This window comes from Ciona intestinalis, unplaced genomic scaffold, assembly GCF_000224145.3.
Source record: "Ciona intestinalis unplaced genomic scaffold, KH HT000200.1, whole genome shotgun sequence".
In the NCBI taxonomy this organism is placed as follows: domain Eukaryota; kingdom Metazoa; phylum Chordata; class Ascidiacea; order Phlebobranchia; family Cionidae; genus Ciona; species Ciona intestinalis.
In genome coordinates this window covers 1051-15996 of record NW_004190521.1, presented here as the reverse complement: position 1 = coordinate 15996, position 14946 = coordinate 1051, and the positions used below count along the sequence as shown (strand labels likewise).

The 14946-nt window shown below is 38.3% G+C and overlaps 2 protein-coding genes and 2 non-coding genes across 4 annotated transcripts; 2 read left to right on the top strand and 2 right to left on the bottom strand.

Moving 5' to 3' along the window:
• Positions 1-1317: 1317 nt before the first annotated feature.
• LOC100177766 (sodium-dependent phosphate transporter 1-A-like) lies at positions 1318-11596 on the bottom strand. The gene is made up of 15 exons (XM_002125206.4): positions 10681-11596; positions 10396-10550; positions 9042-9201; positions 8048-8188; positions 7583-7668; positions 7164-7260; positions 6752-6883; positions 6113-6210; positions 5256-5355; positions 3808-3884; positions 3581-3646; positions 3267-3370; positions 2598-2783; positions 2373-2457; positions 1318-2049 (listed from the first exon to the last, which is right to left on the bottom strand). The coding sequence occupies exons 1-15, from the start codon at positions 10715-10717 to the stop codon at positions 1894-1896; spliced, it is 1680 nt and encodes a 559-aa protein (XP_002125242.1). The 5' UTR covers positions 10718-11596; the 3' UTR covers positions 1318-1893.
• A 522-nt stretch (positions 11597-12118) lies between these two features.
• LOC113475307 lies at positions 12119-12237 on the top strand. The gene has a single exon (XR_003397054.1). It is a non-coding gene; the product is annotated as a 5S ribosomal RNA (ribosomal RNA).
• A 238-nt stretch (positions 12238-12475) lies between these two features.
• On the bottom strand, positions 12476-14649 carry LOC108950524. The gene is made up of 3 exons (XM_018816457.2): positions 14410-14649; positions 13327-13476; positions 12476-13052 (listed from the first exon to the last, which is right to left on the bottom strand). The coding sequence occupies exons 1-3, from the start codon at positions 14576-14578 to the stop codon at positions 12568-12570; spliced, it is 804 nt and encodes a 267-aa protein (XP_018672002.2). The 5' UTR covers positions 14579-14649; the 3' UTR covers positions 12476-12567.
• On the top strand, positions 13854-13972 carry LOC113475306. The gene has a single exon (XR_003397053.1). It is a non-coding gene; the product is annotated as a 5S ribosomal RNA (ribosomal RNA).
• Positions 14650-14946: the final 297 nt, after the last annotated feature.

Below are 14946 nucleotides of genomic sequence, written 5' to 3'. Positions count from 1 at the left end.
CGGGAGAAAATTCTATAAATATGTTTTTATGACGAATATTAATATTCAGTTATAAAAAAAAATTGAAATTAATTTTTTTTTCGATGGGGATAACATGCTAGTGACCTACATAGATGTATGCGTGTGTTATATTTTCGCAAAAAAAATCGAAAATATAATATTTATATGATTCGAGTTATGATCATACTTTTTTATATTTAACATCTATCCCCGCACTTTTTTAAAGAAAATAATGTTTCATTTTGTAGCTATTACGTAGCGCTATAACATATTCGAAGCTGGAACGGGAGAAAATTCTATAAATATGTTTTTATGACGAATATTAATATTCATAATTAATATTTTTTCGAATTTTAAATTTTTCATTTTAGAATCGGTACCGCTGGGGTCTAGTTAGTACAGTGTCCAAATTTTAGGTTGGTGGCACCAGTAGAAGGTATCGAAAATGGCCTCTAAAATATCTGTATTCTAGGATCACCTTGGTGTCTATGACTATGTTAAGTTAAACCAAGGACAATAATCTTCTAATATGGTATCTTAAAATAAATCACCCTGGCTTTAATTTTATACACACTTATCTATTATATTTTATGAACATTGCGTAAAATGTACATTGTTTTCTGCGCATTCAGTTTTATGCAAACCGGCTTACATGTTGGCTGTTGCAATTGCTTTGTTGACAAAACATGCGTACACGGTTACACAAGAAGAAACATTCGTCAATTACGTACAGGAAACCTACCATTGGCAAACATACATCAAACTATAACTGATTCATAGATAGTCCTTACATTGGTGGTTGTAATACTATTCTTATTTGTAGGATTTGTACCATTTGATTCCTATTGGGGCTTTCCGATTTGTAAAGTTGGCGGGGATTAGCGGTGCCTCTTCCCGCCAAAATACAAAAGAATCGTCGATGTTATTACGCGACAACAGCGTTTGTGTATGGAGCAGATAAGAGAGCACAGCTCTAATAATAGGCCACGGGTATTACTTTTTTTCGACGACCGTTTTCATGACGGTTATTTTTCCGAAAACTTTTTTCTCGCACCCTTTTCCTGGGAGTTTTGCCGACAACTTTCTTCAGGCTTTTTTGTAGGATAATTCAGTCAGCACATTAACATTTTGTCTTGTTTAAAACACTTAAAACGGTCTTTGGAGTCGTAACGATACGTTTTTCTAATTCTTTAATCGTGTTTTGTTACTACTAAATGGAACGCGAAAACAGAATAAAAAGGTGCCCTACCTTCGCCACCCTACCATATATCGGACGATTAAACAACATCTACAATTGAAGGATTTCTTTAAAGTTCATTCTTCGTAATTTCAATTTCATTATTTTTTGTATTTTTAACGTGACAGTATAATAATAGTGCGAATAACACAATGCAGTTAAAAATAAATGTTTTTTTGACACAATAACTTTCGTAACAGCGTCGTCGTCGTTTTTTTACAAATGAAACAAAAAAGTTGAGTTTATGTAAAAATAAAACAAAATACCTATCGTTTACTATTACCCTCTTAAAAATAGTTAGTTCTCTGTTTAAAACGAGCTTACTCTGTAATGCGACAAATTATTACTCTGATATACTGTGTTTAAATTTTAAACGAGCAGCACAGTAAGGTAGTAAACATAGTACTGTGTGTGATAGTACATACTAAGCGTGGTACTGTGGGGTAAGATGGATACCGTTACCACGTAATATCCTATATTTCATAATCATGTTTGTAACACATAACAACGCTATTTTAGAGTCTTAAAGATACGGTTACATAGTTCTGTAAATATTCTTCGTCCAGTACCAAATGGGACGAAAAAAAGAGAATGAAAACCATCTTACCCCAACATATTATAAATCCCTATTAAGACAGTTGAAGTTAAATTGTTGTCTACAACGCAACTTGCATTAGCACCCACATTACACCAGCACTCAGCAATCCAGATACAGGAACAGTTACAAACCACGCGACAGCTATGTTGCCAACTAATGACCAATCAACGGCCGAACGAGATCTGAACCAGCCAATAGAAACGACGGATCCGACCTTTAAATGTTGCTAACGTTAACTTGAATTTTGGTTTAGTCGTGTTAAGAGGAAGAATTTGAAAACTCAAAATATATAACATGTTAGAAATAGCGTTACGTATTGCTTGGTTTGGTCATTTATATCCTCGTGGGTAGGAACCTAAGTGACTTATCCATGGTTGCTAATCCCATGCCCACAGTCGAGTTGCTAAGGCTATTGCAGTGTGTGGATAAGCAGACATGATTTTTGGTTGGTTTAGTCATTTATATCCTCGTGGGTTGGAACTTGAGTGACTTATCCATGGCTGCCACTCCCCACCATTACAATGTGTATTACCGTACCTTACAATGCGTGGTGGAAACAGGCAGACCGACGTTGGATGCGACCAGCACTGTCAATGCGGTCATCAGTTCAATGCAGAACCCTCTAAATTTGCAATAAATACATTCAAGTTAATATAAATACGTAATTCAAAAATCAACAACGATACTATAACAAAAAAAGGATAGTATTGTAGAGGTTATGGAAAATAATCGCGTCTATGACGTCATAAGCATCATTATTACCTTGAAGGAGTAACTTTAGTAAGATTGCTACCAATAGTTTCGATAACACGACGCCCCAACAACCATAAGCCGATACAGATACCGAATCCCCCATACATAAGAAGGTACCATGGTGTGAACGCTTTTTGGACGACCTCACCAGACCAAAACACAATCCATAAAGCTATAAGGGGTCCGATAGCGTTGCTAGAAAAGGGTTGGGAAATTAATTTTATAGAAAAGTTATTGTGGTCAGTTTTTATACAAACATGGCAGTTCATATGTGAGATACGATTTTTCTTTAAACGTTTTGGTTTAAAACATAAAACAATTCAAGTGATGTCAGGAAGTAAAATGATTTGAGTAGTATACGTGATAAAACACGTGGTAACTTATAAGCGGGCACAGACGTATGAAACAGAACACCAATAAGTTTGTGTTATAACGATTGACGTTGCCCCGCCATGCGAGAATAAATAAGTTACATACGTGGTAACTTGTAAGCGGGCACGAGGCGTATGAAACTAAACACCAGTGTTATAACGATTGTTGTTGCCCTGCCGTGCGAGAATAAATAAGTTACATACGTGGTAACTTGTAAGCGGGCACGAGGTGTATAAAACAGAATACCCGTGTTATAACGACTGTCGTTGCATGCTACGCGAGAATAAATAAGTTTCGTTCATTCACCTGACGTCGTTACCACCGTGAGCAAAGCTAGCAAAGCAAGCGGTGAGAACTTGAAGTGACGAAAACAACTCACGAACCGCAGGGCCGTCGTCAACTTCGTTCTCCTGCGGGAATATTGAAACATTTAAGGTACTGGAATCGAATCCCACCGAAGCTGATCTTGTTATAATATTTCTTATAGATTTTTTTACTCATGGGGCGTTTAACCCCCCTTTCGTTTTGTTGCTACTTGCTTTTCTTCGTTGTTTTTACTAATTTGATCTTTGTTATATAAGGATTCGAATGGGTAAATATAATTCAGGTTATGCTCTTACTTCTGTACTTTCAATTTCAACGTCTTTGTTGGTGTTGTTGTTCGCTTCAGAGTTTGTCCAAATCTCCTAAAAATAGAAATGGCGGTTAAAATGCGCTTTTTATCCAAATGTGGATAATTTTAGTTTATTTTTATGATTAAATATGCGATGGGTGGATGAGGCGACCGATACCGCCCACTGGTGGTGCAATTTGGCGAGAAAAGCGGCCGCGTGATGTCGCATCTCACCGTATTTGGCACATTTCCAGCCTCAGGTCCATTGGGGCGTTTTGTGCATTCTGTGCCACTCATACCAGGTTGGGAGCCTGTAACATCAGCTGGTTATTGAAAAAGAAAAACAGAGAACTTGCGGAAATCCTCTCAGTTTAAACCGTGACGTCACGATCACGTTGTTTCACGATGACGTCACTGACCGCCTTGAACTGTTCGCAGAAAAACGCAAAACATTCTTTTGTTTATATAAACTAAGACCGTATATAAACTCTGGTTCATATAAACTGTTGCAGCCCGGCGTATTATAGAAGCTTTTTAAGTAATTTGCGATGTTGTGTCATTCCATATATCCTGATGAAGACGAGCGTCGAAACGTCGGCGAGCAAACAAGTCTCAAAAGAGCTGTTTTAGAGAATAAGTTTGTTTACTTGATAAAAACCGCTACAGTCTCGTTTGTACATTTAGAATTGTTTACCCGTCGCTTTAAATATTTGCAAAACCGACCACCACGGTGGGTTTGGCTTGCAAGTTATGTGTCAACAACTAAACTTGAGTTTATCCGAACTCTAAACCGATATAAGTTGGAAACGCCCACTCTGCATATATGTGTATACCACAGTGTTGATAAGGTTGGAGTTGTACCTTTGTATAAACCAATGCCGGTTTATTTAATCAGTATTGATCGATAAGTGTTTCGTGGAAGCTTTGGCTACAAGTTAATCTTGAAGTTTAATACTGTTGGGTAAAATGGTTTTCGTTACCACAGTACTACTATAAGAGATATGTGATATAAACCTACATTCGACAGAAACCCAACGAGTTTTCCAACGATGTAACACTTGGCCTTACGAATCCGACTTCATATTTATACCGTTTCTACATGGTGTAACGATTACACATTATTCCGAATAAGTTTTACGCTTATTTTTTTCACTACTTGGACATTCGTTAAGTCTTTAAACCACTGTACTTTTGCTTCTATTTCTCTTCCTTTCGTTATTTCAAATAATTTAAAATTATACCTTAACTATTATTTTCAAAAAGATGCATAAAAACGTGCTATTATAACCGTATATGACCTAGCGAAGATATTCTTAGAAGTTGTTTCTTGGTTTAAATTTTTACGGCATAAGTTTAGCAGCCAACCTTCCAACGACGCCTTTCTCCAGCAGTTTTTACACATGCCGTGTTTTAACTATACTGTCGTTTAGTTGCTAATTGTCTTCCATTTCGTTGTTTTAAAATTTTATCTTCGCCATCGTTTTCAAAAATAAATAAACCTATTATGGCACGTACCAGAATAACATTGGCCTGTGTTATATATGTTCTATATTAGCTGCCCCGTTGGTGAAACATTGGTTGTACCGTTGTGTATTGAGCATTTTTATCAAAACACACGTTTTGATTTCTCATTGGCATGCCCTTTAAGAATGACCTAGCCTGTGTTTTACATACATACTTACCTCGTGAAAACATAGAACCATTACTATCCAGTTGAAGCCTGAACTCCGTTTCTTCAGGCAGGGTACACACTTTCTCTATCAGGCTACTGGACTCTGGGGTCTGAAATTAACATTTCATTGGTTATTTTGAGGTTTCTGCAACATGGATTAACATTTTGTTGATTATTCTGGATTTAACATTTTAATTATTATTTTTTGTTGATTTTGCTGAATATTATATTGATTTTTTCACCCACAAAGTTACATACGTGGTAACTCGTAAACTGGCTATTACCCTATTAATTAAATATTCGATGAACAGTGTCATTTGAACGTCCTAGTATAAGCTATTTGCAAACTAAATTATAGCCTACCTGCCAAACAAAAACTCCCCACGTTTAAAGTCCACATTCAGAAAACGGAAAATATTTGCCCAGTAAATGATTCAACAGGAACTTAAGCTTGACATTAATACAAACTTTCCGACTGTTACAACGCAAGGTCTAAATCAGGCTTGGGTAAATTCGGCTCACAAAGCCCTTCACTCTGGCCTCAAATATGTTAGAAATTCGTTTATAACAATTGGGCATTGTTTTTCTGGCCATTTATGCATCATAATTAGGTTTAATGATCGATTACTGATAGGCAAACGTGTTCTTAAGCAAGGCAGTTAGCGATCAATGAGCAATCTTTGGTTTTAATCTTATAGGCCCCATATGGCCCACGACGTGCCTCCCTGTATGATTTCACCCATATATAATAGAATGTATATATACTGTGCTGGGGTATAATGGGCAACTCTGGCTAAAATCTCACATCCCATGACGAGCCACGCTACGGGACCCCGCCCACGCGTATATATAGTTGTTGTAACTTACATTTTGGTTCTTATCGTTCGGTGTTTGGTATCCGGAGTCGTCAAATCTGTTGTCCAATTTCTCGTTCAACCGAACGCTGTCTTCCGACTTCTCGTATTCTGTATAACATAAAAATATATTTTGTACAAACCTACATAAAATACGTTTTTATTTTTCTCTTTAAATACAATAGCAAAGATACAACTAAAATAAAAACAAAGAAGAGAAAGCAGTAAGCGGCAAAACAGCAGTCGTTAAAATACGCTATGTGTAAAAACTCTTTGAAGCAAAGTATAAAAGATTGCCAAACCCTGTTCTTACTCGTTAGTAAAATGAGAACATAGAACCTCATGTTGTAAAACATGTTGAAGGTATACATTCATATGCGTGATAGGAATGTTTGTGACGCAATCCCTGCCATGAGTCATGTTTGTGACGTAACATTCGCTACCAAAAAAAAGGCGGGAAAAATTCCTAGCACGTGGGATTTTAATGAACATTGTTAGAAATAGTTGTGGACGTGTGTGTATGCAAACCCCAAGTAGTTAAACATGTGTAGTGTCATGTTATATGTATGACGCCTTAGAACATGTATGACGTCATGGAACATAGATTACGTCACTGTCTTAATATGGAAGTAATCTTGTTTGGAATACAAACCTGTTAGCGCTGTTTTGGCGCGACTTCTAATTCTTGGAACTGCCAGCAGTACAACCAACACACCCGTTAGCAAAGCGAAGCCGAGGGAAATTAGCACGGATGCCCAGACTGGAAGGTGATCCAATCCTAATACTGCGTTTTATATAACAGGGTTTAATGTAGGGCAAAGTAAAGCAAGGGTATGAGTAGGGCAAAGTTGAAACCGTCGGTGGTTTAGTACTGTTGGGTGAGATGGGACATCTTTGGCATATTTTTCAACTTTTAACAAACAACTTTAGAGGCGTGAAGATCTGGTTTTATAAATCTATAAATGTAAACATTTATTGTTTACTACCAAATGGGACAATCAAATAGAATGAAAGCATGGATCATTTTACCCCAACCGCGCATGTTTTAAAGTATTTTTACTCACATGGTGCGCCAGAGTACACGATGGAAAACGTGTTGATGCCGATTGTGATGGCGTAAAAGAAAGGCAGAAGAAGAAGGCCATTTTTAAGCGGGTTCTCCTGAAAGAAACAATATGTTCACGATGAAACTACAACACAATTGTAATCCTAAACCTTAAGTGACCGATGGTAACCTTACACTGAACAGCATGACACATAGTGACCCCTATTCTATATGGATGAGATCCTACGCTTGGAACTTGTTATTAAGGCCAGAGTTGGCCATCGTCGCACCCAATGTAACTTAACCGAACAGAACAACCGATAGCAGCCTTTCTATTTTTACAGTGACAACTTATGACATGTTTTTGATTTAAGCCAATTGTTGTTGTCCATTACACCACTCTTAGTAATTCTACACCAATTAACCACAAACACCCACCTTCGCTAGTATCGTGTAGTTAACAAAGAGGAATAATAGAACAGTAAGACCTCCCGACAACACAGGGGATATGAACCAACTGGCCACTGTGTCGAAATATCAATTTACATAATTAGTTACTCAATTAAATGTAACTTTAAACGGTAATAAAGCCGCAAAATGAATTTTTAATTTGACTTTAGGAAACTGTATTGATTGAATGTCACGTACAGCTTACATGGAATACATTAAACCAGTAGAAAAATACTAACGTTTATTATAGCCAAACATATAAATAAAGAAAATTTCGCTCAAAATAATTACTTTCACAGTTATAATACATGAAAACTTATGCGAGCACGAGGTGTATGAAACTGAACACCCGTGTTAAAAGTTAAAAGGACTGTCGCTGCTCCGCCATGTGCGTATAAATAGGTTTCATCAGTTCATACTGCAAATGTATTTTTCAAAATCATTTAAACTGACCAATTAAACCGAGTTTCGGCCAGTTGACTCCGGTTGACCCCACGGCGACCAATGAGAATCCAATACACGATCCCACAATGCTGTGCGTGCCGGAAACGGGAAGTCTGAACCGGGTAGCGACCAACTGCCAAACTGCGGATCCTGAAATAGAAATCGTTGCATAAATTATAACAATAACATATTGTAGGGTGGGGAAATATGGACGCCGTTAGCACATATATTATTCAAATATCCTGATCGTGTTTTATTAAACAGTTACCAACGGTCTATGGTAGTCGTAAGGATACGGTTTCATAATTCTTTAAATGTTTTTTTTGTTTACTACTAAGTGGGAAGAGAAAGAATGAAAATGTTTTCGATCCTTCCCCACCTTATACTACATATAAATTGAAAAAAAAACAACGTTTTTATGAATAGTTTTTATGGGTTTTGAGTTTGTATGCGCGGATGGGGCTTCTAAACACAGGCAACAGCCCTTGGATTAATTGAAAAGTAACGATCTTGCGAGAAAATGAACTTTTCAAAGTTTATCAATTGTTGAAAAAAATCAATAATTATCATGGAGCCTTCAAAGGGAAATTGATTTTTAAATGGTTGGTTTGCTTTTCTAGACAGATCGCTTATTTATTTGGTTGGGTGCAACAGCGACGCTTTTAAATGACCTTTTTTTCACACTTTTTGTCTATAGCGTGTTTTAACGACTGTCGTTTTGCTGTTGATTTCCTAATTTCCGTTCTTCAAATAATGTGATCATCGCTATCGTTTTCAAAGAGATTAATAAATACCATTTTATGATCTTATGTTTGTAGGTAGAGATCTCACCCATATATACCAGAATAGGCACACAAACATTACACAATTATTATATCTACTCAGCTGCCGTTGCACCACGCTGCGTCAACTTATCGATTTTTTGTCAATTTGTTTACAACCTGTGTCGAAATCGGTTGCTGTTATTTTACGAAAAATTTACCCAAAGTTTTCCATGACTCACCAAACATTGCGCTCAGTTCTCCCAACATTAGGATTGTGACGCCATTAGTGACGTCATCGTATACTGTGACGTCAATGATGCCTTTCCGGATCGTTTCGCCGACTTTGGCCCCAAGCAAAACAGCCCCAGCAGTCTCAAAGATCGTCGCAAGAACGCATGCCTGTATGGAAAGCAAACTTTGGACTTTGACCGGGTATTGTACTTCAAACGTATGTGTTTTATGGCCCTATACAATAAACTAGCACAATAAAGGCTTGGTAGCAATAAATTGACACATTGCTTAAAGTTAACCAGTGGGACATTTCCATTGTATATGGTTGCTGAAGCTATTGCAGTGTGTGGATAAGAGATGACTTTTGGTTGGTTTGGTCATTTATATCTTTGTGGGTGGGAACTTGAGTGACATATCTATGGTTGCCACTCCCATTCCCACAGTCGAGTTGCTGAAGCTATTGCAGTGTGTGGATAAGCAGGCATGACTTTTGGTTGGTTTGGTCATTTATATCTTTGTGGGTGGGAACTTGAGTGACATATCTATGGTTGCCACTCCCATTCCCACAGTCGAGTTGCTGAAGCTATTGCAGTGTGTGGATAAGCAGGCATGACTTTTGGTTGGTTTGGTCATTTATATCTTTGTGGGTGGGAACTTGAGTGACATATCTATGGTTGCCACTCCCATTCCCACAGTCGAGTTGCTGAAGCTATTGCAGTGTGTGGATAAGCAGGCATGACTTTTGGTTGGTTTGGTCATTTATATCTTTGTGGGTGGGAACTTGAGTGACATATCTATGGTTGCCACTCCCATTCCCACAGTCGAGTTGCTGAAGCTATTGCAGTGTGTGGATAAGCAGGCATGACTTTTGGTTGGTTTGGTCATTTATATCTTTGTGGGTGGGAACTTGAGTGACATATCTATGGTTGCCACTCCCATTCCCATATTCGAGTTGCGGAAGGTTTTCTCCAACTGTTTACGTAACTCATGTCATTGTTTGTTTTAGTGGGTTGAATCAGTTAACTTAACAACACATAGTAGCCATGGCCGTATTATTAGATTCGGCAATAATTAACTACTAGGTGGTTAACGTAGTAAACAAGCTTGCATGCAGCTGTGTTTAAGTTGTGATATAGTAACAGATAAGAGCTATTTCAGGGCCGTAGTAAAAATTTAAGTCAACTAAAGAAATTCCGTCGCGGTAGAGTAAGCTTTACTAGGCTTCGCGTGAAAGGAAGTGAAAAGAAACGTCACAATCGCCATTTACAGCGAACAAAGGCTTTAAAAATTGGCGCGAAATTATGATTCTCCCGCCAATATATTCAATCCCATGACATCTAGGTTTTAATATTAAGTTCTGACCTGTTTTAGGGTGAGTACTTTGGCTCCTACTGCTGTCCCAAAGCTGTTAGCAACGTCGTTAGCGCCAACGGCAAACGCAAGAACAAATGCTATTATGAATCCAGTAATAAGTATCCACAACAACGATTCATTGGACCATGCTGCCTCCGTCGTGACTGAAACGTAACAGATACTTTAGGTAAATTACAGAACTAGAATGTATGGGATTTAAAATGACATTTTCTCGCCATTTTTTTGACCTAGAACTAGTTAGTTAATCCTAGATAGTACTGAATAAATAAATACCTTGAAACGACGTTGTTGGCATAAATGTTGACTCCATTGTGACTTAACAAGCTTTATTATTGCGCAAGAACAGCTAAGCAACTCGGCAGTAAACTCTAGCAGTGTATCAAACTAAGTTCCACTCTGAAAAATGCGGTCTAACTCAGATTGCGTAACTCTCCTTCTTACGTCCTATAGTCAGTCAACGACCGTTACCCGCTATCATGCGTCTACCACGCCGACGCATACATACCAAACGGATGTCCCTTTTTTCTCAATGGTTTTTCAAGCCTGACTGTAATACTAGACTTATTGGCTGGCATATGTAGACGCCTGTTTACTTTGCAAATATGTAATATCTCGTCCCAACGTCTTTGACATTGTTAGCACGTCATATTTACTTGAAAGTTCGTATTTAAAGCTTAAAATGTTGTATACCAAGGTATTAAACGTACAACCTTTGTACCTATATGAGTTACCGCTACATGACAGCTGTTTAACGTCCCTAGAGTGCTAGATTCGGTTTGTACAACAAGATTCAGCGTTGACATGCCCTCGCCATGCCCCTAACACGCCCATTACCTGTGGCCTGCGTACGTGTAAGATGATACTGACGCGTATTCGTTAAGAAAACGTTTTGGGGGAATTTGGGGATGACCAAATTACCAGCCATGCATTACAATAAAACATATACGTTAATCGTAAGCGGGTACAGGGTGTATGAAACCGAGCATCCGTGTTATAACGTTGCCTCGCCATGTGAGGATAAATAAGTTACATTCATTCAAGCTTTCGGAAATTTCGCTTATTTTGGGGGTGAATTAAATATCTTTCTTATACTATAGCTGCATTACCATTATAACTTATAGTTTATCAGTAGCGTTATCCTTGCTCTTCTTATTCATACATTTTGCTTAAAACGCTTTCAATCCTAACTATACCTCAATACCGACTGCCACAAATTAAAAAATTGGCCGTTTTAATACAAAAACGCAACAGTCGCCTTTTTCCCCCCGACACGCCTCCCAAACGCCCTAATAATTAAGCCGGCGAGACCACTTAGCAATCAGCGGCGCAAAATATTTGTTTAACCAGTAAGCAGGCTTGAAATGCAACGAATACACAGCTCTGGTCTCAAAATCTTAACTTTTTGTTTACTTTTGCTTAGCTGCCCCTGTGGTTATGACGTCACAGGGGAATCTGGGGTTAATCCAGTTCAACTTTGCAGAAGTAACTTGTTTACTTGTTTTCTAAAAATGGATTTATCTTGGATTTATGTGTTTTGGTTATTCTGTGTGTGTACAATCTTATTACAATACTTATCTGTTGATAGGTAGACTGTATACATACCCGTAAAGCGCATTTTCCGCGTTTATAACTTTATAATGTGCCTAACATTGTATTTACTATGACGTCACAGCGTATCGCGTCTAAAAGCGCTGTTTCGCGACGCACTATCGCCTACGACCATACCACGTTGAGAACACCCCATCTCGTCCGATCTGGGAAGTTAAGCAACGTCGGGCCCGGTTAGTACTTGGATGGGTGACCGCCTGGGAATACCGGGTGTTGTAGGCGTTTTGAATTTTACGTTCACAGCATAAAGTATTTTTATTTTTGGACCATAGCTCGGTAAAATGAAACTTTATCAAATACAAACATATTGACGACCTGAATGTTAGCTATAGTAGAGTGGGGAAGATGGGACACCTTTTCATTCTATTTTCTCGTCCCATTTGGTATAGTTATTATAGTAAAACAAAGAACATTCCAAGAATTATAAAACCGTATCCTCACTACTTATTTAGACCGTTGTTAACTGTTAAAAACACCAATAGACTATTTAAATATTATGTGCTAAAGGTGTCCCGTCTTTCCCACGCGAATATATTACATTTCTTGCAGAAACTAAACTGCGTTAGATGGTATTTCTAAACTGGGTTTACGTTTTACAAAATACAAAAATAACATGAGTCGAATGCGGTAAAAACAATACGAAATAAAGTGTAGCAATGGTATAGCAACTACTAAAATACCAATAGTAAACGCTATTGCGTTTGCTGAGTTATTTTCCCAGTCTAGAATACTATACACGTCTGAGATAGTGTCAGACCAATGGAGAGACAAATTCGTTATAGTGTAGGCGACACCGAAAAGCACGGGTTGATAAAAATGCATTATACGAATAGGTAGACATGTTGATATGAGTTCCATGCACGCCAGGACACTATTTATTGCATGCACGTGCAGATTGACGCTGATAATAGATGTTGTGCCACCGACTAAATTCTGAGACGCACCAACCCAGTAAATAAGCGTCACCCCGAAAGCGATTGTGACGTAAGTATTAAGAAGAACCCACACTATGACGTGATAAAACCGAAGACGATGATCTATCAAAAAAGTTTATTTAAAAATGTTTTATTGCATGTAGCAACCCCACGAATACAAACGTGGTATACAGCCATACTACAATCACCCACAAAGTAATATACGTGGTAACTCTTAAGCGGGCTAGCGGGCACGAGGTGTATAAAACAGAGCACCCGTGTTATAACGACTGTCGTTTTCCTGCCATGTCCTTCATTTAAACTTCAGTATTTGGATTTCGTTACAGTAAATATTGAAGTTATTCATTCATTTTTTAAATGGACCTTAAATTCTTACTTGGGCTGCCATCAAAGTTGATAGAGGCCTCTACACCGCCCACAGTAGCCATATCGACTTGGTTCTGTTCTAAATCATTCTGGGGTGACGTAGGGCGTGACGTAGTTTTCTTCCGTGTCACGTGAGCGACCAGCAATACAAACGACGATGCTGCAGTAGAATGGAAACATCAAAAATATTTACGTTTTACACCTTTGAACTTTATGTAGTAGGGTGGGGGAAGATGGGACACCTTTGGCACATAATATCCAAATATCCTTATCGTGTTTTAAACAATTAACAACGGTCTATGTAATTCGTAAGGATACGGTTTTATGATTCTTTGAATGTTCTTTGTTTACTACCAAAACGGGAAAATAGAATTTAAAAGTGTCCCATCTTCTACCACCACACTAAGCATTAGCCTACAAATCTGTTTTTTTTAACAATTAAACCCTATATATAAAGCTAAAACCCTCGTTCTACACATTAACTATGACGTCACAGCGCATCGCGCGGTTATAACCGCTGTTTCGCGACGAACTGTCGCCTACGACCATACCACGTTGAGAACACCCCATCTCGTCCGATCTGGGAAGTTAAGCAACGTCGGGCCCGGTTAGTACTTGGATGGGTGACCGCCTGGGAATACCGGGTGTTGTAGGCGTTTTGTTTTTTTTGCACCAAATAACTTGTTACTCTTCAAATATAGTTTTTCACTCCACGCCCCTACCTTTACTTGTATCGACCCATTTGGTAGTAAACACAAAATATTCACAAAATTAAAAAACCGTATCCTCATTACTTTAAAAATGTGTTGTTAATTGTTCAAAAGACGATCAGAAAACACGGGATTCTGTCCTATATCTATCTTAGATACTAGTAAAGAATCCTCCGGTACATAGCAGAATAGGCTGGTGGAAAGTGTTACAGGTTGATGGTTAGGTGTTGATGGTTAGGGGGTTAGTGGTTATAGTAGTTAGTGGTTATAGGGGTTATTAGTTAGGGTTTAGTGGTTAGCAAATAAGGAGGAAAAGGATTCTTCGCTAGTAGGCCAAGCCCCAACCTACTAAAATTGTTTCAAATATTAAAATACAAACTCACTGAAATAGGCGACCATATTTATCTGTGACCAGTTGGTAAGATAAGACAAGTAGCGTGGATCCGTGTTGTGCACGATATCGACCATCAACCATGTCCATGTGTAAAGAACGGTGAATGTTCGGTAGAAGAAAAAGTATCGAACATCTTGTGACCACTGTGGATAAAGCATGAATGAATGTAACTTGTTTACCCTTGCGTATTGGCGGGGCAACGACAGTCTTTATAACACGGGTGTTCTGTTTCATACACCTCGTGCCCGCTTATAAGTTAAAATTCAGAACATGAGGTGTGTGAAAACACCATGTGTATTTGGTTGATAAAGAAGACAACTCGCCAGTGAGCATGAGGTGCATGAATACACCATGTGTGTCTGGTGTATAAGAAGACACCCAAGTTATAACTTTACAGTGAGCGTGAGGTGTATGAATACACCATGTGTGTCTGGTGTATAAGAAGACACCCATGTTATAACTTGACGGTGAGCATGAAGTGTATGAATACATCATGTGTGTCTGGTGTATAAGAAGACACCCATGT